The sequence below is a fragment of the Diorhabda sublineata genome, chromosome 9, assembly GCF_026230105.1.
Source record: "Diorhabda sublineata isolate icDioSubl1.1 chromosome 9, icDioSubl1.1, whole genome shotgun sequence".
Taxonomy (NCBI): domain Eukaryota; kingdom Metazoa; phylum Arthropoda; class Insecta; order Coleoptera; family Chrysomelidae; genus Diorhabda; species Diorhabda sublineata.
The window spans coordinates 13518373-13546202 of record NC_079482.1 but is presented as its reverse complement, the minus strand read 5'-3'; the positions used below and the strand labels follow the sequence as shown (position 1 = coordinate 13546202).

The 27830-nt window shown below is 31.8% G+C and overlaps 2 protein-coding genes across 3 annotated transcripts in view; both read left to right on the top strand.

The window, feature by feature from the left end:
* Positions 1-4394: 4394 nt before the first annotated feature.
* The window catches only part of LOC130448739 (PAN2-PAN3 deadenylation complex catalytic subunit PAN2), a 71557-nt gene continuing 48121 nt past the window's right edge, over positions 4395-27830 (top strand). Inside the window, exons 1-6 of one of the 2 annotated variants that reach the window (XM_056786234.1) lie at positions 4395-4618; positions 4683-4841; positions 5056-5225; positions 6575-6695; positions 9514-9707; positions 25416-25636. In XM_056786234.1, the coding sequence (XP_056642212.1) occupies positions 4598-4618; positions 4683-4841; positions 5056-5225; positions 6575-6695; positions 9514-9707; positions 25416-25636 (886 nt within the window). In that variant the 5' untranslated portion in view covers positions 4395-4597. The remainder of the gene's footprint in view (positions 4619-4682; positions 4842-5055; positions 5226-6574; positions 6696-9513; positions 9708-25415; positions 25637-27830) is intronic. The other variant, XM_056786236.1, reaches the window with a different exon arrangement.
* On the top strand, positions 17578-19233 carry LOC130448740 (uncharacterized). Its single transcript, XM_056786237.1, has one exon. The coding sequence runs from the start codon at positions 18101-18103 to the stop codon at positions 18548-18550; it is 450 nt and encodes a 149-aa protein (XP_056642215.1). The 5' UTR covers positions 17578-18100; the 3' UTR covers positions 18551-19233.

Genomic DNA, 27830 nt, shown 5'->3' with positions numbered 1-27830 from the left:
CATCACGAGCAATAGGAACTTGAAACAAGAAGTCAAAACGCAAACAACAGCAGCATCTAGGATATCAGGATTCCTTCGAACCGTGATATGGAGGAATAAATTTTTAAGTATCGAAAGCAAAACACGGATATATAAAACTTGTGTCAGACCTGTAATGACATACGCCAAAGAAACGAGGGCGGAGACTGCAACTACTAAACGGTTTCTTAGAACAACCGAGATGAAGACATTACGCTCAATCACAGGGAAAACACTAAGAGACAGAATAAGGAGCAATGAAATCAGAAGAATGTGTGACGTTCCGGATATAGTGAGATGGGCCAGAACTAGAAGAAGAGCATGGAGATATCATGTCAATAAAATGAACAACGATCGACTGGCGAAAATCGCAAAAGAAGAGAGACCCAATACAAGTAGACCGCCTGGAAGACCACCAAAGCGCTGGTATGAGAGCTGGTCCTTGCAGTCACAACTTAGGCTGCCTCTTTGAAAACACAAGACACAGTCTTAAAATAAGAAGAAGAAGAAGAAGATACATTTCTATAGAATCCTTTTTTATTTGTTCGGGCTTTACGACTAGTTTCGGTTTCGGTTAGTTTTGCAGTGCTATCAACTTGCACGAAGTAAGAATAAAAAATCTAACTAGTACGGCCAGCGTTAAATTTTAGAAATATGGTACAGCTTTAAAATATTATTGTTGTAAATATATAATTAGTTGTCACAGATACCGGTCGTCTAGAAAACGGCGTGTCGTCAACAGAACCCGTTTTTATCAATCTCTGATACGTCTCCCAGACTGTTACGATTTGGTAGCAACAAAATTGTTGAAATTCGATAAACATAGTTTCTTAATCCGCGTTCGTATGCAGATACGACGTATAACAATAAAACTCTTTCTTGAAGAGTGGACTTGTATCGGTCATTCATTCTGAAAACGCATTCACTCGACAAACACATGTTTTCATGGACACTGACACAATTGTCTTAAGTTCGTTTTAACGTTTTTCGACAGCGTTGTCAGGCTTATAAGCGTTGCCGTACATATGCTGATTTTTTAAGAGCGTTGCCTGACTTATACTGACCTCTGTATTAGAAGATTTTACGCCACATTATGGTATCGTAATTGGTTAAGTAGCTATTTTCCGAAATAGTGATCGATTACTCATATCTACATACTTAGATTTATAATTAAGAGTTTAAATAATTCAAATCGAGGAGCAAACATCTAGATAAACTCAGTTTTAAGTCGAATTTTTAAATTTTTTTGGTGGAATTTAATTCTTTGCCTTATTTGGAACTACATATAGAAAATTAAGAAACCGAAAGGCTATTCTATTATCTTGTTTTTTGTTGTTGTAACTGGTCATAAAATCATAAAAAAACGAGATGGAATTTGAACCTAAGAAATTTTAAAATATAAAATGCTACATGGTCAGTGTCATGAATAGCTACATTGATTTTTAAAGAGGAATCGCAATTATTAGTTTGTTTTATAAACTATGAGAGGTGTATTGCTCTCTTTAACAAGCTTATATTAGCTTCACCTGTATATCAGTTTGTTTGTAACTCCTCTTTGGACTAAGGCCACATCTTACATAAATTCTTTTGTTGCGTATCATCCGTGCAACATTTTTTGTCACACGCGGCGTACGCTATCTGGCGGTACATAGTGATGTTGAGGGTACTACAATTTATTTGTGCGCATGTGTATCGTTGTGCGGAAAGCGCATGTTCTCTTGTATGTGAAAGAGCTCATGCGCAGGACTTGTATCTTAACAAGCCAGTTCTATGTGAGGTGTACTATTGTATAGATGTTTCTTTTATTGTTCTTATTAACACGCAGTGAAGACTTTTTTATTACGAGTGATTTGTTTGATTAACTACGTACTTAAAAAGTGTATCGTTCAATTAAAATTATTAGACAGTATCCAGTGTACGAAGGAAAGGACGTGTGATACAAAATGGCGAATACCTGTGACATAGCTATATCAGTGTTAAAATTAAAAAAATGTGATGAGGCTGTGATGCGAGGGAAAATGATTAATGATAAAGAAAATTGGAATGAAAATTATTTAAAAGCTATGAATTATAAGTATATATATAGTGTTGATTCGAATAAACAATTGGAATATTTGTTCATGAGGAAACAACTGCTTTGGTAAAATTAAAAAATTTGATCTATATTTGAAAGAAATATGTGTAAACGACTTTAAAAGCGCGTCGGAAATGGAATGGAAATGCCTGATTCGTTTAGTTATATCGGTGATCTAATTGACACGTTAAAAGAAAATCAAACAGCCGATTACGTTATAATTAAAATGACGGAGTTCAAAAAAAAACGACGAAAATCGAATGTATTTACTGTAAATAAAAGTCGGCAGGAGCAGATTCGTTATGGCTGCGGTCCAGCAGGTTATATGCAAAAGGATTGTAAAAATGGCGACCATACATCAGGAGGGAGAAGCACATGGCGAACGCCGCGTGGTCGGCGAGGTGCCGGAAGAGGAAGCTACGGTAGAGCGCATGACAACTTCGGCGGTCAGCGCTTGGGAAGAGCGCATTGTGTCTACCAATAACGAGGACAGAAACAGTACGAGGGTTACAAGGTTGTACACCATGAGGCTCACAATGTGAGTAAGTAGGAATGAAATACAATGGTTTTTAGATAGTGGTTGTACGGACCACAAAAGTAATCATGAAAAATAATTCGATAAATGTACGGTATTAGAAAACCAGTAAATTTAATAAGTGTTAGTAAAGTTACAGAAAATAATACGATAATATATAAAGGACAATAGCTAGAATTATTTATTTTCAAAGTAAAGCAACAGTATTACCGGTCAGTATTATATTTATGTAAAGTAAGATTTCTTGCAAATAAGAACATAAATACTATGAGTGAAAAAGAAAATGGTGCCGTTTGTTAGGTCATATAAATTTTAAACACTTGTTTTGTGAACTCAGTAATGCTTCAAATTTGCGCTTATATGGTAGTAAAGTAAGCTTTTGTTAGAAAGCCGGAATAGAAAACAATTTCTAAATGGGACAAAAAGGCTGAATTTGGTATTGTAATTGGGTATAGTTGAGTACCGAGTACTGTAGTTGCTAGACACTTAGACATTGAGAAGAGAATATAAAATGCATAGGTTTCGATAGAGATGAATTTGAATGTGATAATGCAAGCATTGATTTGAAAATTTAAAATCCTGATAAAGACTCGCCTGATGATAGCTTAGTAAATAGAGATGAAAGTATGAATGATATCATTAGAGAGTGTGAATCTTCAAATGAACCAGCTCATAAATCTGAGTGATTATTTTGAATGCAATACTAGTATCTTTGTAAATTTTTGAAGCCCAAATGTACCTCGTACATTTGAGGAGGCGTTAGAATCAGGAAAAAGTCAATTTTGGAAAAAGAAATTGATTGTTTAATTAAAAATGAGACTTGGAAATTAGTCAAAAATGTAGATAATAGTAAAGTTTTGGATGTAAAATGAATATATTCAAAAAAGTAATAATACTTATAAAGCTAGATTTATTGTTTATTCACCTATAGCCAGAGTGCAAACTCTAAAAATCTTATTGTCATATTTTTGTCAAATGGGCCTATGTATTGAACAAATGGATGTAGAAAAAGTATTCTTAAATGATAAGGTTAACTCTGAAGTGTATGTCAAACAACCACAAAGTTACGAGGATGACTCAAATTAGGTTTGTTAGCTAGTGAAACCTATAATGGGTTAAAGGAGAGTCAAAGAGCTTGGTAGGACTGTCTTGATAAATTCTTAAATATTGGTTTTGAAAGAAGTAATGTTGACTTTTTTATATGTACTTGAGGATAGAAATAATACCATCTATTTGATAATTTATGTTGATGATATATTGATCTAGGGCAAAGATAGGAACTATTTAAAGAAAATTTAAACATTGTTATCTGAAAAATGTAAGATGAAAGATCCTGATAATATCGAAGCGTACCTTGTAATTACCATAAATTTTGATGGGTATCGTAAGGAAATGGAGATTATTCTCAAAAGCTAAGTAACAATGTTAATTAAAAGAAATTTCCTCCTCTTTTATAAGGAAGCATTATACAATAATTTATTTGGTGCTAAGCAGTTTTTAACCTCAATGTTCATGAAAAAGTTATAGAAGTTCAAAATTTGATATTTCAACTAAAAATTAAACGCGACGTTCGGAAACTGTGATAAAAAACTTGTTCTGGATTAGGATTCATAATAGGTGATATGTGATCTATATAATCCAGGGTCATTTTTTTCCAAAAGTCCTTATGGTAATATAATATGAAATATTTTTATATTGTTATGGTAGAGTTGTTCAAAACTTTAGTGGAGGTTATGAAAAACTACAAGAAAAAGAAGAAGAATTTATGTCAAATCCAGAATGCCGTCAATCAGTTGTCAGCTTAAGAAAAAGACTTCTCAGCATAATAAAATCTACCTCTAATTTTTTTCCATCTGTTGCTTTTTGATTAGTATTTTGGTTGTGTTAAATAAAAATAGCTCTTATTATTTCACTTACAATATAGATATGCCCATAAAGTTTGGATTTCGTACACAGTAAACCTAAATAATATGTACTTTGATAATACTGGGGTAAGATTTATTTTATTCATGGTTAAGTGAAGCTTTTTAAAAACATTTTCAATGAAAATTTTAGTTAGCCGTAGTGGGCCAACCAGAAAACCCAGGTTTAGTTGGTATGGAAGAAGACTACGTACAAACTCACTGCATTTTGGCTGATGGAGGTGATAGATTTGGAGTCTCGGCCCTAACATTTGATAAACAAGAAGAATTGTTATGGATGGGAAACCAAGGAGTAAGATTAACTTATCATTAGTTTTATTTATCAAAAGTCTTCAACATATTTGACAATTAAATGTTAGGAAAACATTACCAAAGTATTAGTAACATTTTCCATAAGTAATTGGGATTTAATTTAGAAATTTTTTATTTTCTACATTATCATATAGTTAAATATAATTAGTTGATTGTTAAATATTTTAAATCATTACTATTTTATATTTACTTAGGGCCATGTTACATCCTATATTGCACCTGGATTTTCAAAATACACGTCTTTTCAAATACACGCTACAGAAGAAGTGAGACAAATATTAACTCTAGATGACGGTATTTTAGTTCTAACAGCTAGTACATTGAGGTATCAAATTAGACGGGGAATACCAGTATACACTCACACGTAAGTTTAAATTATCAATTTGTATAAGATGTATTTAAATTAATAATAAAGTAACTCAGATCTACCAAAGGGCTCTTCCACAAAGTTGAGACAGTCTACTTTCATTAACCCCACACAATCCAGTTTTGTGACTTCACAAATTACAGAAAACATGTAGCAATCCTGTGAAAGTTTTCATTTTGGTGATATTGACAAGAACAATGGTCATATACAGTTCAATTAATATTTCTTCAATCTTTTGATTTGATCCAATGCTCCTCTTCAATTTAATGAGTCTGTGTCACATCTTGCGCTTAAGAAGCTGCCCACATTATATCCATCTTTTAAAGTGGGTTTACATGAAAGAAACCACATTATTTAATATTATGTTGAGCTGAAATTTCTGGAATTCTTGGCAATATTTATACTGAATACACTGTTTACACCACTACTACACCAACACTCACAATTACACTGCCTGGCATGAATTTTGATAACAAGTTATCTCCTTCAGAGATTGAAAATAAACAGTTTACCTTCAGATACAAACCTTTTCAACTAACACCTAGTTAGTACATCTATTATATCTACCTCTCATTTTGTCTGGTGTTAAAACGTTTTTTTGAAATAGTGCTTGTGGTCGAAAAAAAAGTTATCAGTGGAGTCTCCAACAACTGGATAGTCTAAAAATAGTTTTTATATATTTTTGATTAACAAAAATAAAAAATACCTTACCAGGTAAATTGAGGAACCCTTTACTAACTCCAAACCCTTGCCATCTTATTTAAACACAAAGGGCTGAATATTTTGTATATATTTTTAAATTTCCTGTTATGTTGTCCATAAAACTGGCCCGGGCCAGCAAAACAGCTGTTAACTGGGCATCAGTAGGAAGAGCAAACCTAAAATAAGTACAACTTATTAACCAACACTTTCCTTTTAAATATATAATAGAGATTAGAAAATATTTACATCCTTGCATTTGGTTGCCTGACTACAATTTGACACTAAACACTTGCGCACCCATTTTAGGTATTAAAATAATTTTCTGTTAAGTGAATAGAAAGAAAACACTTCTGTATAAGTTAACATGTGCAACAATGATGTTGACAAGTGGTTGTTGATAGGTATCCACCAATATGTCAATACTGTTTTGTGATTGGCTGTTATGTATCATCAAATCTATAAGCGTATTAGTTGTGCTAATTAACTAAGAGAGTGCTCTAAGTTTCATTTCCTCTCCTGCACCAGCGAGTTTCAATACCCTGAAAAGTAATTTAAATTTTGTAACATTAACCAGCACTTATTTTTAAATATTTCTTTTATACAATTTTTCTTTTTGCTATTTAAAATGCTTAATAATTTTTTAGGTCTCAAAATATGAATGAAATGCAGTGTATATTACAGATGTCGCCTAGTAGATTTTTATTGGGAAGCCACCGGGAAAAACTTATAGATTTCAACCTAAGTGTTGGAAAAGAAACTGTAGTGGTAAATATTATATCTATTACATATACACGTTTTACCCATTTAATGTGTTGATTTAATTCACTTTGTATCAATTTTTTTAAAACTAAATCTTCTTTCTATGTAACTTGAAAGTGTCCGGCTGGTAACTCTTTCTTGGGAAGTGATATTTGGAATCAGTTAAAGTATATATAACTGGTACTTAGATGGAATGAACAATAAATATTGAAATGGATGCCACTAACTTTTTAAAAGAACAAAATAAAAAAAAGAAAAAGGTGTTACTTCAAGAAATAAAACTGTTACAGAACCTGTTTTTCTACATTAATATAATTTGCTGGAATCAATAAAAAAGTTCCAGCAGTAGTATATTTATTAACAAAGGAACAAAAAAAATAGTCATAAATCTTCTATTCATTCTGTTTCCCAAATAAATAGAAAATACAAATTTCCAGGAAAAGAAATTGTCAAAATTTTGGTTTAAATAATTGTTGAAAGAAATAATAGTAGAGGACCGAAGAATATATTTATGATTAAGTAATTTTGTAATTGTGTATGTAAAAAAATATATTAAACAAAACTGATTATAAAGAATAACATTACCGTGGACTCATTTTAATTTATTTTTAACTTGTTGCCTCTGGTAGGCATTATAGCAAAAGAAAACCTTTGAAATCTGGACTGGTATTTTTAACTAAAATTGAGTAGGAGGTCGAAAGCAAACTAATTTCTTTTTCAATGTGGAAGTGGCTATAAAACAGAAACTTCTGATTACTTCGCCACAATAATTGTTTGACAAAATAGGAAAAATATTTGATAAAAAAACAAAAAGGCTGATTAGCATGATTTTTTACTACTTGTTCTTCCTATTTTGTGTCATCACTTAAAATTCACTGCCCTAAGTTACAATTGGTCTTATTAGAGTGGTGTAGATTTTCAATTTTGTCTTCTTATCATAAGTTTGTTATTTGGAAGCAAATTATGCCCTATTACCACTTTCTATTCTTTCTTGTATGGCAGTGCTTGGTTTCGCTTTGTTGTTTATATTTAAATCTATTTAGACCTTCGAAAGTTTTACTATATATATTATTAAATCTCCCTCTTCTGATGCCGGCATCTTAATAAATACAGTTTTAGATTAATTAATAACTAGGCCGAGCTTTTTCCAATTTCATTCTACATTTTTGAAAAGCTCTATTAGTTTTAATTTCTGGTACAAATCCGAGCGATTTATTCAATATAGAACGTCTCTTTTCTGTTTGCTTGATGGCTTTGTGTAGTAGTACTATAAAGAGTGTACTTGAAGGACTATCTCTTTAACACCAAATGTGATATCTAAAAGATCACTAAATTTATCACCTTTTTTAACTTTAGTACAAGATTTTTGCAATGTCTGACCACATTTATCAATTTAGTGGGTATTATTTTCATTTCACTCATTGCATCTGTTAGTTTTTTAGGCAGTAATTTCTCTTTCAGAAGTATTAAGTTTTCGGTCATCAGCTTGCATTCATTATTTCTTCTCAATTGATTATTATTTTTGGCCTTATTGCTGCTCTGTAGTTTTTCATTTTGGGATCTGCTTCGATTTTTTTCATAAAATTTGAGGGTCGAATTGACTTGCCTTAATTTCTTTACATAACTTTTTCTCTTTACTCTTTATGGTTATTAACTGTTACTCTTAAGAATTTAAATCTGTTTGTTTTCAGATTCATCTTGAGATTCTCCAAGAATAGTTTCAGTTTAATTTATTAGTAAACATCTTGTAAATAGTATTTAGTAGATTAGTAACTAACTTCCTTCCCATTTTAATGTATAGTGTATTAATTAATTCTGTTGTTGTCTTCTAACACTTCCATTATTTTATTGACCTAAGTTTCTACTTTTGTGTTTATTGTTACACTCGTTTTATAAATTTGTATTATTTATTTGTATTATTCATAATCTTTCATTTTTGTTGTGACTAACCAGTAACTCATTTTCTTTTAATTTATAGTTTTCGTAATTTTCATCCAACAAATGATGTTTCTTTCCTGTGCTATTTTTTCTTTGTAGTGTGCTAGTGATTCAAACACTTTTTTCAATCGTTGTTACTTCATATTCATGTCCATTTTCTGGGAGTTTATCTTAATACATATATAAATTTTATTAATAAATTTCTGTCCACTTTCTTTTCGTTTTTCTATATTCCATATTTTTTACACATCCTGATTTCTTCTTGTTGTTATAGTGACGTTTTAGTTATTATCAGAAAATGGCCTGATTCGACATTTAATCTTATATCATGTATCAAATTCTCTTTTTGTTTGTCCTGGGGTCCCTTTTTTACTAACCCTAGCATCATTTTTATATTCCAAACAATTATTTGGTTTTTGTTTTTAGTTTTTCCATTTTTATTTTATTTTTCTTATTTGTACCATATTTGTGTTCACTACCTGATAATCATCTTCAGTGTATTGTTGCATTTAATTTCTTGATAAGTTTTTATGTTTGTTGTATTTACTCTTCTCTATATTCAGGTGATTTCTCACTTAATCTCGTTTTTTTGTATTGATTTTGCATGCAATGTGGTAAATTCTATAATTTATTATGAACGTCACTGGTTAACGATTTACCCCACATTTTATTTTGGTATTATCACTCCCTTTATTTAAATTTTCGCCTAAATACCTATAGCTATCAAATTTTTTATTGTTTCATTATTTTCCAGAACAAGATCTTTGGTCTCTTCGCCAACAAAGATTTTTTGTTCTTATAAAATTGATTTGAAGACCCCAATTTTGTTACCTTTCTTCAAGTTTTCTCGTCATGTAAAAGTGAAAATAAGTTATGCTAATTTCAGACTGAAGTTGGAGAGGGGTGTGTTATGCTGAGACCTCACAGCAGATTTATTTGTGCTGGAAATCCATTAGGCCGGATAGATTTGAGAGACCCAAACAGTCTGAATGTGGAACACAGCATTGACACACATACAGGAAGTTTAAGCGATTTTGATGTGCAAGGAAATCTTCTAGTCACATGTGGATTTAGTAATAGGTAAGATGTCTATCAGAATAGTGTCGTTATGAATGAAATTCGGTTTGAAAATAGTATATTATATTATAAGGATTAAAAGAGCATATTTTTTTTATGAGCAATATTTGCAGTTGCTAGGCGGAGCGCAGCGCAGCCCAGCCGTGTGAATGCAAAATTGCGAGTAAAAATAGGCACTTTTAGTTCGTATGATATATACTATTTTTTCTCCAACCAAGTCAAAATTAAAATAAAGTTAGTTTTATCCAAAAATCGTTAATAATTTGATAATAAATTTGAACACCTATTAATTATAACAGTGATAGCAAGTCGGTAGTCATGGATATCTGGTATTGTTGGTAATATCGATTGTCAAGTAGACGTCAGTAGATGTACTAATCATATAATTTTTGTAGTAGTTTTAACGCTGCTTTCAAAATGAATCCCGAACACGATGAAAATATACCTGCAGATATATTGGAAAGTGCCGAAGCAGTATATCTAAATCTTTTGCCACCCAAATCTCGCCAAGATTATGAGCTTGCATATCAGCGATTCATGGATTGGTGTAAATAAAAAAATGTGCAAAACACTCTTTGGTCACAGTATTCAATGTTGCGATCAACACTGGATATCAAAAATGGTTTGGATATTAGTAAATATTCAAAATTACGCACATTGTTAAAATGGCAAAGTGATGGAAATATACCTAAAAAGTCTAGGGTTTTTACAAAGGAGGAAGTGGATCAGTTCCTGGATATGGCACCTGATAATTTATATTTTATGATAAAGGTTGTTCTAGTATTAGAAATTGGAGGGGCTATGCGTTGTGACGAACTTGTTCATTTGAAAATTGATGACATTGAGGATATGGACTCTGTCCTGGTCGTAAAAATTTTGCAGACAGAAAACAAGAAACCTCGTTTGTTTACCATTATAGGCGATAATTATTTGCGTTTATTTCGAAAATATGTTGCACTACGGCCATCAAATATAGAGGAACGTCGTTTATTTTTGAAGTATGTTGATGGGAAGTGTCGAAGAATGGTTGTTGGTATTCACAAAATTAGTGCCGTGCTGCAAGAAATTGCAAAATATTTTGAAGTTAAAAAATTGGAAGGAGTATACTGGACATTCGCTAATATGAACATCTGCTACACTTCTTATTGATGGTGGCGGTGACCTCAGTTGTCTTAAAAGACATGGAGGATGGAAATTGAGTACGGTAGCAGAAGGATATATTGAAAAATCACGTATCAACAAAGAGAATACTGCCAGAAAAATATTGCAACCTGACAAAGAAGGTACAAGTACCTGTTCAGATATTTCCTCAAATGTTTCATCAACAGTTACGGAGAATATTTTGAGTTGTTCTAACATTAATGAAAATATTTTAAATTGTTCGAAAATTGTTAGTGATAATTTCAGTGGTGCTTTGAATTTTGGCAATAATTGTTCCAATTGTACATTCATTATCACTATAAATAACAAATAAATACCTAACCAAATAGTTGCCTAACTAGTTTCTTTTACTAAATTCAAGGATTCTGTAAATGCGCCGAAATATCTATAATCGGTATTGCAGCATCTTCATTTATTTCAAAACTACCCTCCACTTCATTGTCATCTATCCATTCTGCATTTTCCGTGTCATCTTTTTCATCTCCTAATACGCATAATAGTTCTCGAGCTCGTCGAGCTGCGATGCGAGTTGGTTGTATGCGTTTACTTCATCTTTTCTTTTTCGTTTTGGATGTAAATTTTTTAAATGCTGTAGTAGAGTTTTATTAGATATGTGATATGGACTATATTCTTTGCACGTTCTGCTTGCTAATTTATCGTAAATTGACGGACAAAACCAACCGTAAGGAATTTGTTGAAAATCAGCTTCAGGCTAAAGTTTCACTGCAAGACGAGCAAATAAATTAAGATATTTACCATCTTCAGAATTCACTTGCGATACCTTTAATCCGTTTTGAGTTTGTTGTAATTTAATTGGTGGAGGCAAAAATCCGTTTGGAAGTAAACTTCTCAAACTACTTCTAGTTTGGCCACAGCAGTATTTGTCTGAGCATTTCAAAATTTGTAATAAGTATTGTGATTCACGAACATGTTTACAGTACCAATCATTAATTAATATTTGTGCATCATCACTATCATCTTCTTTTGGTGCAATATACTCTGCATCTACATCATAACTATCGACTTTTAATGACTTCCAAACACTAGCTAAAGTTGTCCCTGCATATTCAAAGTTTTTTTTCTCCAAATCTTTATCTACAGTTTTACCGTAAGAATCTAAATGCGACCCATAATGCTCGTAAGGCAAAATCAAGCCAGCAAGCTCATGACTTAATGGAGCTATTCTCCTTTCCACACGATTGTAAACACTCCTACCTGGTGCATTTGTAACAACAAATAAAGCATCTAAATTAAAATCACGAAAATGCTGGATAGCATAGAATATTACTTTTTCATAGCGAGGATTTTCGTCAGGACCCCCATCAGCAGAAATGATCACTACAGGTTTTGGCGATCCAATGTTGTTGTAGGCCAAACTTTTAAATGACTCCAGTTCAAAAATTTTTTTTAAATCATCAGCATGTGTCTTGGCTGTCGAACCAGAATGTTTGCCATTTCAAATAGCTATAAATGTTGGTCCTGAATAAGTTACTTTTGAAAGATTTCCAAAACCATTCGGTGCAATAACAATACCCGTGTATACAGATGGTATCAATTTATGTCCAGCAGCCACTACCCAGTCATGGTCTGGAAGAGAAACCCTATATTGCATATGCATCAGTAATGGTGCTTGTTTTGAAGCAGCTGTAAGTCCGATCGGAACTCGGGCTTTATCATCCTGAGAAAAAAAATACTTCATTAGGTCCAAGAAAAGAAGCAAGACTCTCTAAATATCTAATTGAAGCTGTGGCAAACTCGGTGTCGGCTTCTTACTGTTTCAGTTATACGTTTTTCGTCAGCAGAGCTACCAAAGATGTCAATTTTCATGATCGTTTGCAATAAAGCTGGTTGATCCTCTTCTAAGCTCGGCCGACCTGGATTGCTTCTTATTTTTAATTTTTCTGCTACCTCCGGATGCTCAAGACAAACATTCTCAAGCTTCCTTTTTTATTGCACGGGATTTCGATTATCTTTGTTGAACTAATTGTTTACGCTTGAGAGATTTTTTTTTCAGTTTCTATTTTGTCTTTTAGTTTTTATTTCTTTATCAAGTCCAGCTGTAGACAATCCAGAATAGAGGCTGTTTTTTGTGATGGAAGATCTTCTTTACTCGTTGACGCTTGAGGCCCATCTTTGACTGTATTTTGTGGCTAAAAAAAACAAAAAATTGATTATAAATATGGATTAATAAAATTGATTCAATAAAATAGAGGCTTATACATGCTAGTTTACACTATAAATCTACATATATAGAAATTATTCAGGATAATGAAATAATATATACCGCGAATAATATTGATATAACACCGATAACAGTAAATATATAAAATAGGTACAAAAAAAAGTTTTTGACTTACCTTAAGACTTGTGAAAAACGTTAAATTTCTTGCTTTGTTTTGAGTTATCTTTTGATTTAAGATTCAATGATATTTTGAATATTCACTTCAAATTGTTTGCCGTCACTTTTGTATTCTTGTTTGAGATCATTCCAAAACTTGTTAACATTTTCTGGAACAATCATTGATTTTTTATCCGGATAACACTTTTTATAAGTGTTAAATAATTTTTGATAAAGTTCACCTCTTATCGATGTCATTTTTTTTTCTAATATATATATATATATATATATATATATATATATATATATATATATTTCATATAAATACTCTTTTAAGTATCGGTAAAACAATGGAACCAATTGTGACCGATCGCCATGCCGCTAGGGCCTAGTTAAAAGGTTAAACCTACGCCACAGAGCCAGCGCTCATGTCGAAAAACAAACAAAAATAAATATATTAAGTTACAATTTATAGTAATAAAACTGGATACGTTTGAAAGTCGATATATTTATTATAAAATAGAAAATAAATGACTTTGTCATGATGAAAATTTGAAAATAAAAACAGTCAAAAAAAATACTTATTGAAAATATTTTAATGAACAGCGAACGTCACATTGTCATACACCCCCCGTCCCCCCTTGTCACACTCAGCAAGAGCCCTCCCCCCCCCCCTTAAGTGCGAACGTATTTTATGAACAAGCAATGAGCAAATTTTTGTATGGTAAGGGAATTGATGGCTTTTGCACCTTAAAATAGTACAAAAATGTCAACATTTTTTGATGGTTGGAGAGAAATTTATGTATACTGTTATTTTTGAATGTATTTTTTAAATCATTTGATTAAATCATCATTTTTTATTAATACACTGAACATAGCAATATATTGTTACTAAAACAGGTGTTTTTTGTAGTTATTTTCTGTTGGTTTTTTGACTGATTTATAATTCATAAAATGGCCTTCATAAAATATGTGTTTCAGCCTCGTCATAGTTGCTCCAGCTTCTGCTAAATGGGCTGCCATCATTTGACGTAAACAATAACTAATGTACTTTTCAGGACTGTTTATACAACACACCAAATAATAATGTAACCTTGTTCATTAAAAATGTTTCAAGTGGTGGTGCATGAATGAATTTGAAGACGTTTCCTCTACATAACATTTTAAATAGTCAGATAATTTGTGAAACTTGTATATGTATATATAGATTTGGGTCTCGTATACGCTGCCACCCAAAGGCTCTATTGTGTCCCCATTTCTTCCTGCAATACTGGAGAACCCAGTGTTTACAGCTGATCCATTAATCCCACTCCATTTAAAAAGTCAAAATGTGAGATGGCTTTTATTGCCAGAGATATTTTTCTTCTATTTCAAGTGCTCGCAGGTATAGTGCTCTGGAATTCGTTAGTATTTCACACTTCTAGAGAATGTAGATAGAGATTTCGACCTCTGTGCAACAAAACCTGCATGTCGCATTAGGGGCCATCCATAAAGTACGTCACACGAATTTTAGGACTTTTGGACCCCTCCCCCCGTCCTTGTCACAGATTGTCACATTTTTATAACCCCCCCCTCCTGATGTGACGTCACACATTTTTCAAATTTATGTATGTATTTAAAAATAATCGAGAGAAAACAGCTATTTTCATTTTTTACTTATTTTTATTGAATAATAATCTAATAAAATCAACATAAAGTACAACATTTCATAAAATTTTTTAAATTTTCAATTCACATCCAAACTTTGCGTTTTAGTATTTTAAATTTTAACATGTGAAGTCACAAAACTATTGATCCCCCCATGCCCCTTATCACACGATGTCACACTTCGGTGATACCCTCCCTCCCCATTAACATGTGACGTACTTTATGGATGGCCCCTTATCTAGCATCTTCAGGTGATTGTTGAGGCGACAGTGCCCCGATAAAACCCTGTTAGTACTCGTAGATTGTTCTTACTTACTTACATCTCTTACTTAGGTTGATACATTCAACAGGTCTTCTTTGGTTTTAATTTCCTAGAAGAGTCTTTGCTTGTCTCAGCTCCTGTAGGTTGTTTCAATAATTGGTCCATCTAATACATCAAAAAATAATGGACCCTTGCTCATTAAAAATGTTTTAAGTGGTGGCGCACGAATGACTTTTAGGAAATTTCCTCTACACTGTATTTTTTTGACTGGTACTTTTTGACCTTTGTTTTAAATAGGCAGAAATTTAGAAATATTCATATTTTAATTTACCATTATAGTATTCTTTCACTTTCATTTCAAAGATTGGTCATATGAGTTTCTATATTTTCTCCATAACAAAAAAATTGTAAATTAAATTAAATAATTGTTAATGAACGTTTGTATGTATCACTGTTATTAATAGCATTGTATAAAGAATAGGATAGTAGAACAGTGACAATGTTAAAACCATTTGAGGCAATTTTGCACGCCATCTAGTTATTTTTACGCTCGTTCTTCATAAAAATGACCCTTAGCTTAGTGCCATCTGAAATAAACAGCACTATTTTCAACAACTAAATTTTTTTGGAAAGATCCCAACTAAATGTGAAGTTTTCTTTATCTTCGAAATTCGAACCCACAGTACATTGTTGCCGATTTTACTTTTTATTACGAAAGTGACACAAATTACCTATTCGATAGGAATCTTTACAATAGATAGATAGGGCGTATTTTGAAATATCATGTTATCTCATGTATTCATCTGGAACCGAAAATAAACTTAATCTCAGTACTAATTATTTGTCACCAATTTCAATGTATAAAAAAAAAAAAGATTTTTGTAATGAGTTCGTGTAGCACTGGCAAATGAAACAAATAATTTTTCATTAATCTGTTAATCACTTAAATTTGCGATAGAAAGAACGATCCTTACACAAAGGTATATAAAATATATATACTTTCCTTTGGTGACTGAAATAATATAAATTTGCAATTTCAGAACCTTGGTCATGAATGTATTTTTGAAACATTCATATTTTGATGAGGCGAAAAAATAAGTCCTGGCTAATTTGTATGTTTTTTTTTTACTTTCAGTTGATTCACGTGATTTATCCATTTTCCCTTTTCTTCCTGGGAAAAATTTTTTGATTTGGTTCTGCTTTCGTACTGTATTAATATATTTGATAAAATCAAAAACAAAAACTTGTATAAAGTTCTAACTATACTAATATTATAAACGTAACGAGATGAAATATACTAAATGTATCATAATACAATAACGTACTAATAATTCAATTAATGTCATTGTAGAATTTTTCAATTGTGCAATATGTCCTTTCTTGAAGAAATGCCGTCGTCGATATTCGGAACTTTCTAAATTTATTTGTTGCTTATAATTCTAAAGATACCTAAATAATAATTTCTATGAAGGTTCTAACAGGTCAGAGGGCGGTTGGGCAATAAACATCTTATGGCATTACCTAATGCTTGGACTTTCAGTTAAATTGTAAACAGACGGATTTCAATATAAATAGAGTAGGATGAGTTAAAATTTTGTATTTTCAATACACTGTGAAGTTATGAAGTACATTATGAATAAATTGAAATAAATGAATGAAAATAAAATAAAGGTAATTGCATCCTTCATATTAGATAACTAAATAAAACACTTAAAGTTTTAGTAAATGAATTTATTAGAAAATATCGAACAGAAATATTAAATAAAGTAACAATAATAACTACACTTTTTATGAAATTGTTGATATAAAATTATAATAATTATGGACTGAGCGTTTGAAAAAATTATCAGAAACTACAAGTAGAACGGTCCTGTATATATTCCTTGTGCATTTTACAGCTACAAAATTGAGTAAATTTATTGTAATTTAAAAACTTTTTCAAATTCTCAAATGTTTGTTAAAAAGTATGGTAGTGTTGCTTTGGAACATTATTCACATTCTAATATTTTTGGAAATTATTTTTTTTATAACCAGTACCCGACCCATTTGGACTATGTGTTATGAAGAAAATATATACAAAGTAGCTCTTAATTTTAACCATAGAAAGAAATGGACAAAATGTAAATAATGCAAAAAATGTAAAGGACAAAGACTGTAAACCCCCAAAAATGTAGTACATGTAGAATTTACTCTACATGCCTTATGCATGTTGAGCAAATATTCACATTTGTGAATTAAGCCGTGGTTTAATTTTTCGTTTTCTTTTCAAGTAGGCTTGTGTCGCTATTAGACAGTTTGTGTAGTTTTTTTTTAAGTAGGCTTGTGTCACTTTTAGACAGTTTGTGTAGTGCAAAAATTGGATAATAATAAGAATAAGTAATACATTAGTATACCATTTATTAACAATTTAGTAATTAACAAATATAATAGTTATTTATCAAATAATGCCTAGGCATAACGATGTTTCCAATAATGAGATGCGCGATATGATTTGTGTGTTTGCTCAGTCAAATTATAGTGGTCCAGCTGTGGCTCGAAGATATTCACAATTATACCCAAATCGAAGGTAACCCAATTACAAACTGTACCGAAATCTTTACAATCGCTTAGGTGAAACGGAATTTTTACGCTCTAAAACTGAGCAAGGTGCTACAAAAAAAATCATTGCCAATGAAGAAGATGAAATTTTAATTTGTGTTACGGAGAATCCAGATATCAGTACTCGCCGATTAAGTCTGCAAACAGGTATAAGCCAATCATCTATTTTTAGAATACTGAAGAGGGAAAAATTGCATCCATATCATTACACTCCTGTTCAGAATTTATTACCTCAAGCGTCTACAATTTGTCCATTTTTTGCAAGATAAACAAAATGTTAACCCACATATTCTGGATACAATTCTTTTTACTGATGAGGCAACATTTACCAGACGAGGAATATTTAATTATAAGAATAATCATTTGTGGAAGTCTGAAAATCCACATGCTATGAGAGAAACACATTTTCAGCACGAGTTTAAGGTTAACATTTGGTGTGGTGTAATATGTGGGTATTTAATAGGTCCTTTTGAACTGCCAACCAATTTAAATGGACCTCTTTATTTAGATTTTCTTCAAGAACGTTTACACGAATTACTAGAGGATATACCTCTCGCTTTAAGACAAAATATGCAGTTTTTACACGACGGAGCACCACCACATTATTCTTTACAAGTTCGTCAATACTTAAAGGAACAGTTTCCGCATTGGCCACCAAGAGGCCCTGATTTAAATCCTTTGGATTTTTCAATTTGGTCGCAAATGAAGGCATTAGTTTACAAAGAAAAAATTACTTCTCTTCCACAACTGCGACGGAAAATAGAAGAAGCCGCGGATGTAATTAAAAATAATACACAAGGATTATTTGATATTAAGAGATCGGATCATAAAGTGTATTGAAGTGAATGGTGGGCATTTTGAGCCTTTGCTTTGAAGTTTATTATTTTTGTTTACAAATTTGTTATTGTTACATATTTAAGGAATAAAATTTTTTTATGAAAAACTTAGAATTTATTGAACTTTTTAGAAGCAAATAACTCGATAACCGATTGAGTTACACGAATCAAAGAAGAGTAACTCTTTTTGTAGAATTTAACGCTTTTTAATATTTTTTTAATTATTTCAGTTGTAAGTTTAGCCCAAAAAAAGTTTACTTTGATTTAATTAACACAAACAAGTGTAACTAGCGCCCTCTATTAGCAATGTTAAATTAGAGTGCAAATTATGATTTCTCGTTCCAAAAAACGTAAAATTGCTAATTTTCAAAGAGAAATTGTGAAAACATAAGAAATTATTGTGAAAATCAAAATTTAAACTTTGAAAATCCCGTATCTCGGAAACTAGCAATATTTGCATAAGGCATGTTGAGCAGAATCATCATATTTTGAGGTCTAGAATCTACAGTTCAGAGATTGGACATTTTTAATTAATCACCCTGTATAATATTATTGATGTTCTAGTTTTCGAATTTCTTCATTAATATCAGCTAGGGACCAACAATTTTACTAAACATTATTCTTCATAACGCTACCGAAATGTTGACATAAAAAAGATTGTGTATTGATTTACCAAAAAAAAAACAGAAAAAATATACCATAAGAAACATACAAAATATATTGTTTGTTCAGTTATGCTGAATTATTGATAATTTATCATTTTTTTAATGAACTTGAAAAAGTTTTACAATATTTGAAAATCTGAGTTCGCAATAATAAATTGAAAATGTATTGCCTATGACTACAACAGATTGCATTTGTTGCATACCACTCTGGAATTTTTTCTATTTTTCAACAATTTTCTTTTTCCAATTTAATATTATTTCATTATCTGAAATTTTCCCTATATTTTTGTCGAAGCTATTATGTACTATTATGGTGAAATTTTTCAATAATGTTGTTGGAGTTTTCAATGCACACTTATCATCTGTTGGTAAAAGCAGTATCCAGTTGACTGCCTGCATTAACACTTCTAGGTGACCTCATTAAATTGGCGACAATATTTATGTTAAATGCAGAGCGAATGCTTTCACTGTTGGGTTTCTGTTATACCCTCCTCTTTGACGATAAACAGAAAATTGATTGTCAAGTGGATCTTGAATTAGTCTGCCTGTGAATAAATAATTGAAACCTAATAGAAATAATTTTTTTGATCACTTGCAAATTGTTTAACGGAGTTAATGGTGAGAAGAAAACCATCAAAGCTATCAGGTCTGGTCAAATTTCCCTTTTTTCCGACTTCCAACGATTACAGGCTTTTGTTAAATGTAAACGTGTACAATTCATGGCATCAAATAAATGGTTCATGGTTAGAACAAAGTTAGCCATGTTTTTAGCTGTATTTGAAATAAGTTCACCAGTTTCCAAAGATGTCATTATGGCAGAATAAACACTGTGACTCAACAATTGGGCAGCTAATTTAATCTTCATTTTTTCAAAAGAATTCATATTGATGTGCTTATCAGTCAGTTTCAATAAGGCCTTTCGTGTTTTGCTCCTTTTATCAAGATCATAAACTTTTTGAATTTCAGAAAAACATATAAACTGCCCATTAAATATGAAACTATTGTTCAAACAATTGTTTCTGACGCATTTCAACAGATGGGGAGCATAAAAAAAGCATAATATTTTTTCTCATTATGAAAAAAATTAGGTTGGTTTTTGTTAACCCCCAAATGCTTTATGAGTTTCTGATTGGTAGTTGATAAATCACATACTACGCCTATAGTATCTAGTTTTGTCTTACTAAGTTTTTCCAATGCCTTGGTAATTATACACCATAAAGAAGCATATGATATCCCACCATTTGATGCAAAGTAGGCAATAGGAATTTTCCAGTTGCTATGGATTCCTCTGATCATGAGAACTAGAACTTCACTGGCAGGGAAAGGCTTTTTTCCAAACCCGCCCAGATCTTCGAAACTCTCAATTTAATCTGTTTTCATGTTGTACTCAAGATTCCTCTTAATAGACATTTCGTCGAACATCAAAATACATTTCTTCTCGTAAGGCAGCTTCGTATTAATAATTAATGGACTGATACTGATATACTTTTTCAAAATTTTTGCTCACAAATTCTTAACAAATTGTATGCTGTCACTAAATCAACACTAACAATTGTGAATGTGAACTGGTATTAAACAATATATACTATGAATATCACCAACAGTCCCTAAATTCCATCTTATTATAAATATTTGTCAGATAGAAATGGACTAAAATCCCAATAGAAATAGACGAATTTTCTATGTATCCACTGTTCTGATTAGTAGTTTTGAATGATTAATGTGAATGATAAGCAATTACCAGAAGTTTGTATTAAATGACAAATAACTATATCATGGGCATTCCATAGTCCTTCTTTTTCAGAAGACACTATTTTAGATAAACAAGTTGGTACTAACCAGAACTCAATTTTGACTTCAGTGATGGAACATAATCAAATATTGAATTGGACAATGCAAATAGAAATGTTATTTAAGACACTTAACTTAAAAAAAAAATACTTTATTTACAATAAACGACTTATAATTTCTACAGAAAATAACTTAATAATAATAAATAAATACTTCACAATGAATAACAACAAAATAATGAATGAACTCGAATTCATTGCAATGAACTTATATTTACTTCATTCTTGTCTTAGAATCCGCTGACTATCTTTGGAATCTGTTGATTGTGTGGCAGTGTCGGGAACCTTTCACATTTCTATATAATGTACAGGGTGGGACATATTTGGCGGAACACTCCATTTGTGGCTTGATTATGATTAAAATTTTTCCTATATTTCCTATACTATGTGATGGTAATTGCAGATTTTTTGTTTATGTCACAAATGCATAATACAAAAAAATGGTCTATAAACTTATTCACGTCCTTGCACCAGATATCAAATATTTTTGAATTTTTCGTAGATACCCTTGCCAATAAAGAGGCCTACTTTTTCCTCAGTTCATCCACAGGGAATTCAGTCTGTTCCGATATCATAACCCAAGCATCATGCAACTTTTTTTGTCCTTATAAAATTTGCTATTCCTCAATAACTTTTCATTTCACAAGTTTACTCTCTCTCTCTCTCTCTCTCGAATGAAAATTCATAATTTCAATAGACCCGGTGGTCTCGAACCCTCTTGTTCAATTCCAATTGACAACAAAGAAAAAATTGTCATAATGACAAGAAATTTCGAAAATGGGAAGTAAAAAAAATCACCCCAGCAACGATCATACTCGTATTATTCATTAAATAGGAGGCGGTCCACTTCAACAATTACAACGATCAAAACGATTTCGGGCGTTTTGTGCTAGAAGAACTGGAGAAGAAAACTTTGAACTTGAGAAAGACAATTCTTCAACATCACCCCTACTTGCATGCGAAGTTCGAACCCTCTAGTTAAACTTTTTCTGGCCAAAAAATAAGAAAATATAACAAAAATGACCATAAAATGATCATAAAGGTCGCTGCATTTTTTAAAGGCTATTTGGATTGACCTCAAACTCTCTTGGAACTAGAAGATCGAATCGGAGCTGCGTTATAAAATAAATTCAAAATTCGTTTAAGTCACTTTTTCACAGATTAGGATATGGTCAGGGAGCCGAAGGTTTTCTCTTGGAACAACTTTTATAAGTAAATGAATTTTGAATTATAGTTTATTTTGTATTGAATGAATATTTAACATTACTATTGAAATTGATCTTGTTGAACCGTAACCTACAAGAGGTACCCAGTAAAAGTGGTTTGAGTAAATTCAGAAACATCATACCTACTCAAAAAATTGTTGGTGTGCATTTATAATATTACTCGGTAACGTTATATCTTAAAAAATGTGACAACTCTGCTACATTATTACATAGTATATGAAATATACAAAATATTCATAGTTATAATAATCAAGCCACAAACTAGGTGTTCTGCCAAGTTTGAAAGAGAGAGAGAGAGAGAAATGCAGAAATGCTTTATTGTCAAAAAATTGTTACAATTTGTAGACAAAAGCTTGTAAAAACTAAATATCAAACATCAAAATAACTAAATTAAGATAAAACAAATGAAATAAAATTTCAATATACAGAATAAATCCATAATGAGTAACCAATTTATAGGTAATAGTAATAGGTTGTAATTAGTAAATAACTCCATAGCAAAAATTAAAGCAGTGTGCAGCATGTCCATAGCAAAAATTAAAGCAGTGTGCAGCATGTGCAGAATTAAATATTATTATTGAGACGCACTACACGTACCTCAATAAGGGCATAATGTTAGGTAGATAAGCTCAGTTCTTTGGAAACTGATCTCAGCACAACTTGATTTTTTGGATAAGGTGGAAATATGTAACTCCCATTTCAAGGAATTGTCCACAACAAGCCCTAAAAATTTTACAGATTCAACGACGTCAATGGTGGTGTTATTTAATAAAAAAGCCTGCATAGTATTTTCATAGTATAAAACTTTGGTTTTAGAAATATTGAGATAGAGAAGATTAGAATCGCACCATGATTTAAGGGTGATTAGGTCACTAGATATGGTCCTATGAAGTGCCGCGAGATCAGGGTTCCTCCAAGAGAAACTAGTGTCGTCCCAAAATAGGGCCTAGTACTGAGCCTTGGGGCACTCCACATTCTATTGGCTTGCAAGATGACATCGCTATATCAACCCTTACATGCTGACTTCTGTTGGTAAAGTATGACTTAAACCATGCGAGAGGTGTTCCCCTGAAACCGTAGTACTGCAATTTGTTAATTAAAATATTATGATTAACACAGTCAAAAGCATTTGAAAAATCACAAAAAGTTGTTGCAGTGGAGTGATGGCTGTTTACGCAGAGTACACATTATTAAGGAGAGACAAAATAGCATCATTAGTGCATTTGTTACTTAAAAACCCAAATTGGTGGGTAACAAGTATTTTATATTTAAACAGAAATGATAAAAGCCTCTTTTTGACCAACCTTGGATAAAGTGGAAGGAGTGCAATTGGGGGATAAATCGATGCTTGATTTTTATCTCCTCCTTTATGCAGAGGTATAATTGTAGCCGTCTTAAGGCACTTGGGAAAAGCCATTTTGAAATGAAATGTTGATTAAAGTGGTAAGGTCATTAACTGTGCAATCGGGTAGACTCTAAAACAGTTTCGATGTAAGTCCATCAGTTCCAGATGAGTATTTATTTTTAATGTCATTAATTTTACGAAGCTCTGCTAAAGCTACGGGTATAAAGAAGAAACTGTGTAAGTTAGCATTAGCATCAAGTAGATATGGAAGCGGATCATGAAAATGAGTTATAGAATTTGATAAATTTTTAGCTACATTTACAAAGTAATTATTGAGGTTATCAGGTGAGGTAGAGATTATGGTCGATGAAGAAGCCTTATTTCTTAGTTCATTCACAATGGACCATGTTTCTTTAGAAACATTACGAGAACAGGCGAGTCGCCTATTATAATAAATATCTTTGGCAGCTTTTATTGTCTTATGATAAATTTTTCTGTATAATTTCACGTAATTTTTGAAGAAAACATTATCCGAGAATTTCCTTAGGTGCGATAAAGATCGCATGTTCTTTGCAGATATACGTAAACCTTTAGTGGACCAGGCTTTATTTTGCTTATTTTTCATACGCCAGAGGGGAAAAGATTTTTATTTCAGACTAGTGTTTTTATGAATCTAGAAAATTCGAAGTCCACATCACCAGAGAACATGTTCCAGTCAGTTGTTTGACAACTGTGCTTGAAGTTTCGAAAAATTTTTTCCGAAAAGATACGGCATAATTTGCGAGAAGCATTTTTAGAATTGGATTTTACTGAAAATTTTGTTATCACTGCTTCATGATCGGAGAGACCTGAATTAAATACAGTACAGTCGGTGGATTCTGGATCATACAATGACACGACATAGTCTATAGTACTAGAACTGGTCTTACTTATTCTGGTTGGGGCCGTTATATGCATGACCATACCATAAGAATAAAAAATTGATTGAAGACATTCTTGACCAGCACACATACTGGAATAATCAATATTGAGATCGCCACATATAATTAGTTTGCATTTTATAGGTAAGGACTCCAGTAAGGTCAGTAGTTTGTGACAGAAAGTATGCACGTCATCGTCAGCTGTTCTGTAAATACAAACAATATAAAGATATATCATTGAACTGTGTTATTTCGGAAAAGTCGTTGTTTGTGGACATGATCATAGTACCTCCATGAGATAAATTATTATTATTGAATCTAGCTACTGTGAGATAGTTTTTGACAAGAACAGGCTCATTATTATTTAACCAATGTTCAGTGATGGCAACAATCTCTGAAAATGAAGCTCCTCTAATAAAAGATACAGTTCATGTGTTTTGTGTCTTGAGGATTGAATATTAATAAGAAACAGGCCGAGCATGCTATCGTTCAGTCTTTCAAAGGGTGCTTGCTTCTATGATCGCGTCTTTTTAACTAAAATTTCTTTCTTCTACCTGTAAAGCTACTGGAATAATATGGTTTTCCCTAATTTTTTGAAGCTGTATATAAATTGGAACTAGAAATTCATTGAAACTATTAAAAAAATGTGAATAAAAGAAGAATGGCGTAAAAGACATATTGTCTAGATGGTATTATTTGTCACAAGGACAAAAACAAACGATATATCTTTTTATTCTTGATTTTTGCAATATTGAAATTGATATAAAAACCTATTAATATTTCCATGTTTACATAATCATTCATTCAAAAAATTGAATTTTAACGTCGTTTATTTAGTTGTATATATTTTTTAATTATTTCAGGCATAATGCAATGGCTGTTGATAGATTTTTGATGGTTTATGACTTGCGAATGCTACGAGCAGTATCTCCGATGCAAACTGTTATAGATCCTTTCTTTTTGAAATTTGTCCCTTCTATTTCATCTAGATTAGCTGTTGTTTCTGTGATAGGCCAGATACAGTTGCTTGATACAATAGCGTTGGCCGAACCAAAACTGTGTTTATTTCAAATGGAAAACCCAGGTAAATTTTCTTTTTTATTCAAAGATTCCTTTAATGAAGTATTAATATAGAAGACAAGCAGTGTTATTTGGCTATTATCGATTTGAATTGTTAATTTTTTCTATAACTTGTCAAACGGTTATTTAAATATTTGTCGCATAATTCAGTGTTCTACATCATAATATTTCCAATGTATAGGTACATATATTTTAAAACAAAAAAATGATACGGGGTCTACTAAACCTTCATTTCAAATACCATTTTGTTGATAAAGATCTTAAAACAATATGCGGTATTATCGTTCCTCCTTTTTTATAAGCGATTGATTAATTTTTACTGAATTTTGATTTATTTGGGATTTGGGATCAGTTATGTCCTTGTGAATGATTTTTATTGTGCACAGTTTCTGAGTAAGCCAAAAAGTATATGCGTATGCCTCATTTTGTAGACTTATTCGGGTTGTAGGTTATAAAACTAATTTTACTTTTGAATTTTATTACCGATTCATTGACACATATAATTTTAATTTGATATATTCATAAAATTACTGACTCGTTGAATCTGCGTTCTGATGTCTGTTGCTAATTTACTGTTTTCAAATTAACATCCAAAGTAATCTGTTTAATCTTCTAGTAAAAAAATTAGAAAAAAATGGTATCATGGTATTTGCACTAGAAGACCAATAATCATGTACATTTAGTAAAACTATAGTTTCCATTTTAAAAATTACACCGACAAAGGCCAAAATTTTTCCTTATTTGAATCGCGCCATGCATGCCAAGTAGAATCTTTGGAAAGAGATTTATTTCTCAGTTTTTTTGTAAGGGAATGTATCTGACCGTGATACAACTACTGCTGTCTACAAGTGGTGTATCTTCGTCCTCTCATTTAGATTTAATAATTTCAATTGATGATCTTCTAATAGTATTTCACTTAAATCGTCGCCAAGCCACGTAAAATCAAGATCATCTTCCACATCACTGCACGGGGGTTTATAACGTTATATTTATAAGGAAAAGATATTAAATGAATCACTTACGATAAATCTGTAGATAATGATACCATTTTAATGTCGCAAATACGGCGACAACGGAGTGAAAATGATTAAAGAACAACAATTATTAGCCTATTTGTTGGACAAATAAAGGACAATTCATCAAGAATATTAATTTCAAGCATCATGGAAAAAATACAATGGAAGAAGTTGTATTATGCTTATATCCTCCATAAAACAGTAATTTTTATAATGAGATAACCTGGACTTTCTGCAATTGCCATTTTAGTAATGAGGTTTTTGAATATTTTTGATGATAAAGTCAGAGTAGAACAAGTTAGATATACGTGGGAATATTGAAATTCTTAGCCTTCTATAGAACCAAACAAAATTTCAATGTTAAAATATTTTATTACGTAACGTCTCTAGACATCCACAGCTTTTATTACCTCCTCGTTGGAAGAAAATTTACGACCTTTTAAATTTTTTTTCAGTTGAGGAAAGAGATGATAGGCGGACGGAGCCAAATCTGGTTGATAAGGGGGGTGTTCTAGTAATTCAAACCCCTATTCACAAATTTTTTGCATGCCAACATGAGATTTGTTTGCAGGGGCATTGTCCTGCAAAAACAAAAGACCTTTGGATAGTTTTCCGCGTCCTTTCTCTTTAATTATTTCCCGTAGAGTGGTCAGTAATGTCGAATAGTAATCTCCAGTTATTGTTCTACCCTTATCCAATCATCATTATTACTCCATGACAATCCCAAAAAACTGAAGCAAGAACTTTCCAGCAGATTTTTGGACACGAAACTTCTTAGGTCTTGGAGAACCAGAGTGTCGCCATTCCATCGATTGTTGTTTTGTTTCTGAATCGTAGAAATGTACCCAAGTCTGATCCATATTATCAGTTCAGTTTAAGAAGTCTATATCGTTTTCAAATCGAGCATAGATCGAACGCGATGCTTCTACCCTTGCACGCTTTTGGTCAATATTCAAACATTTGGGGATTCATTTTGCACCAATTTTTCTCATGTCCAAATTGACGTGAACTATATGATGAACATGTTTGGCCTTCCCAATCAGTCATCATCTTCAATGGATAATTTACCTCTTTTGAAGCTTGCAGTCCAATTTTTCATGGTCGAATACGAAGGACATTGATCACCAAGGGTATTAAGCATATCTTCGTAAATCTGCTTACCTCTTAACACTTTTAAATACG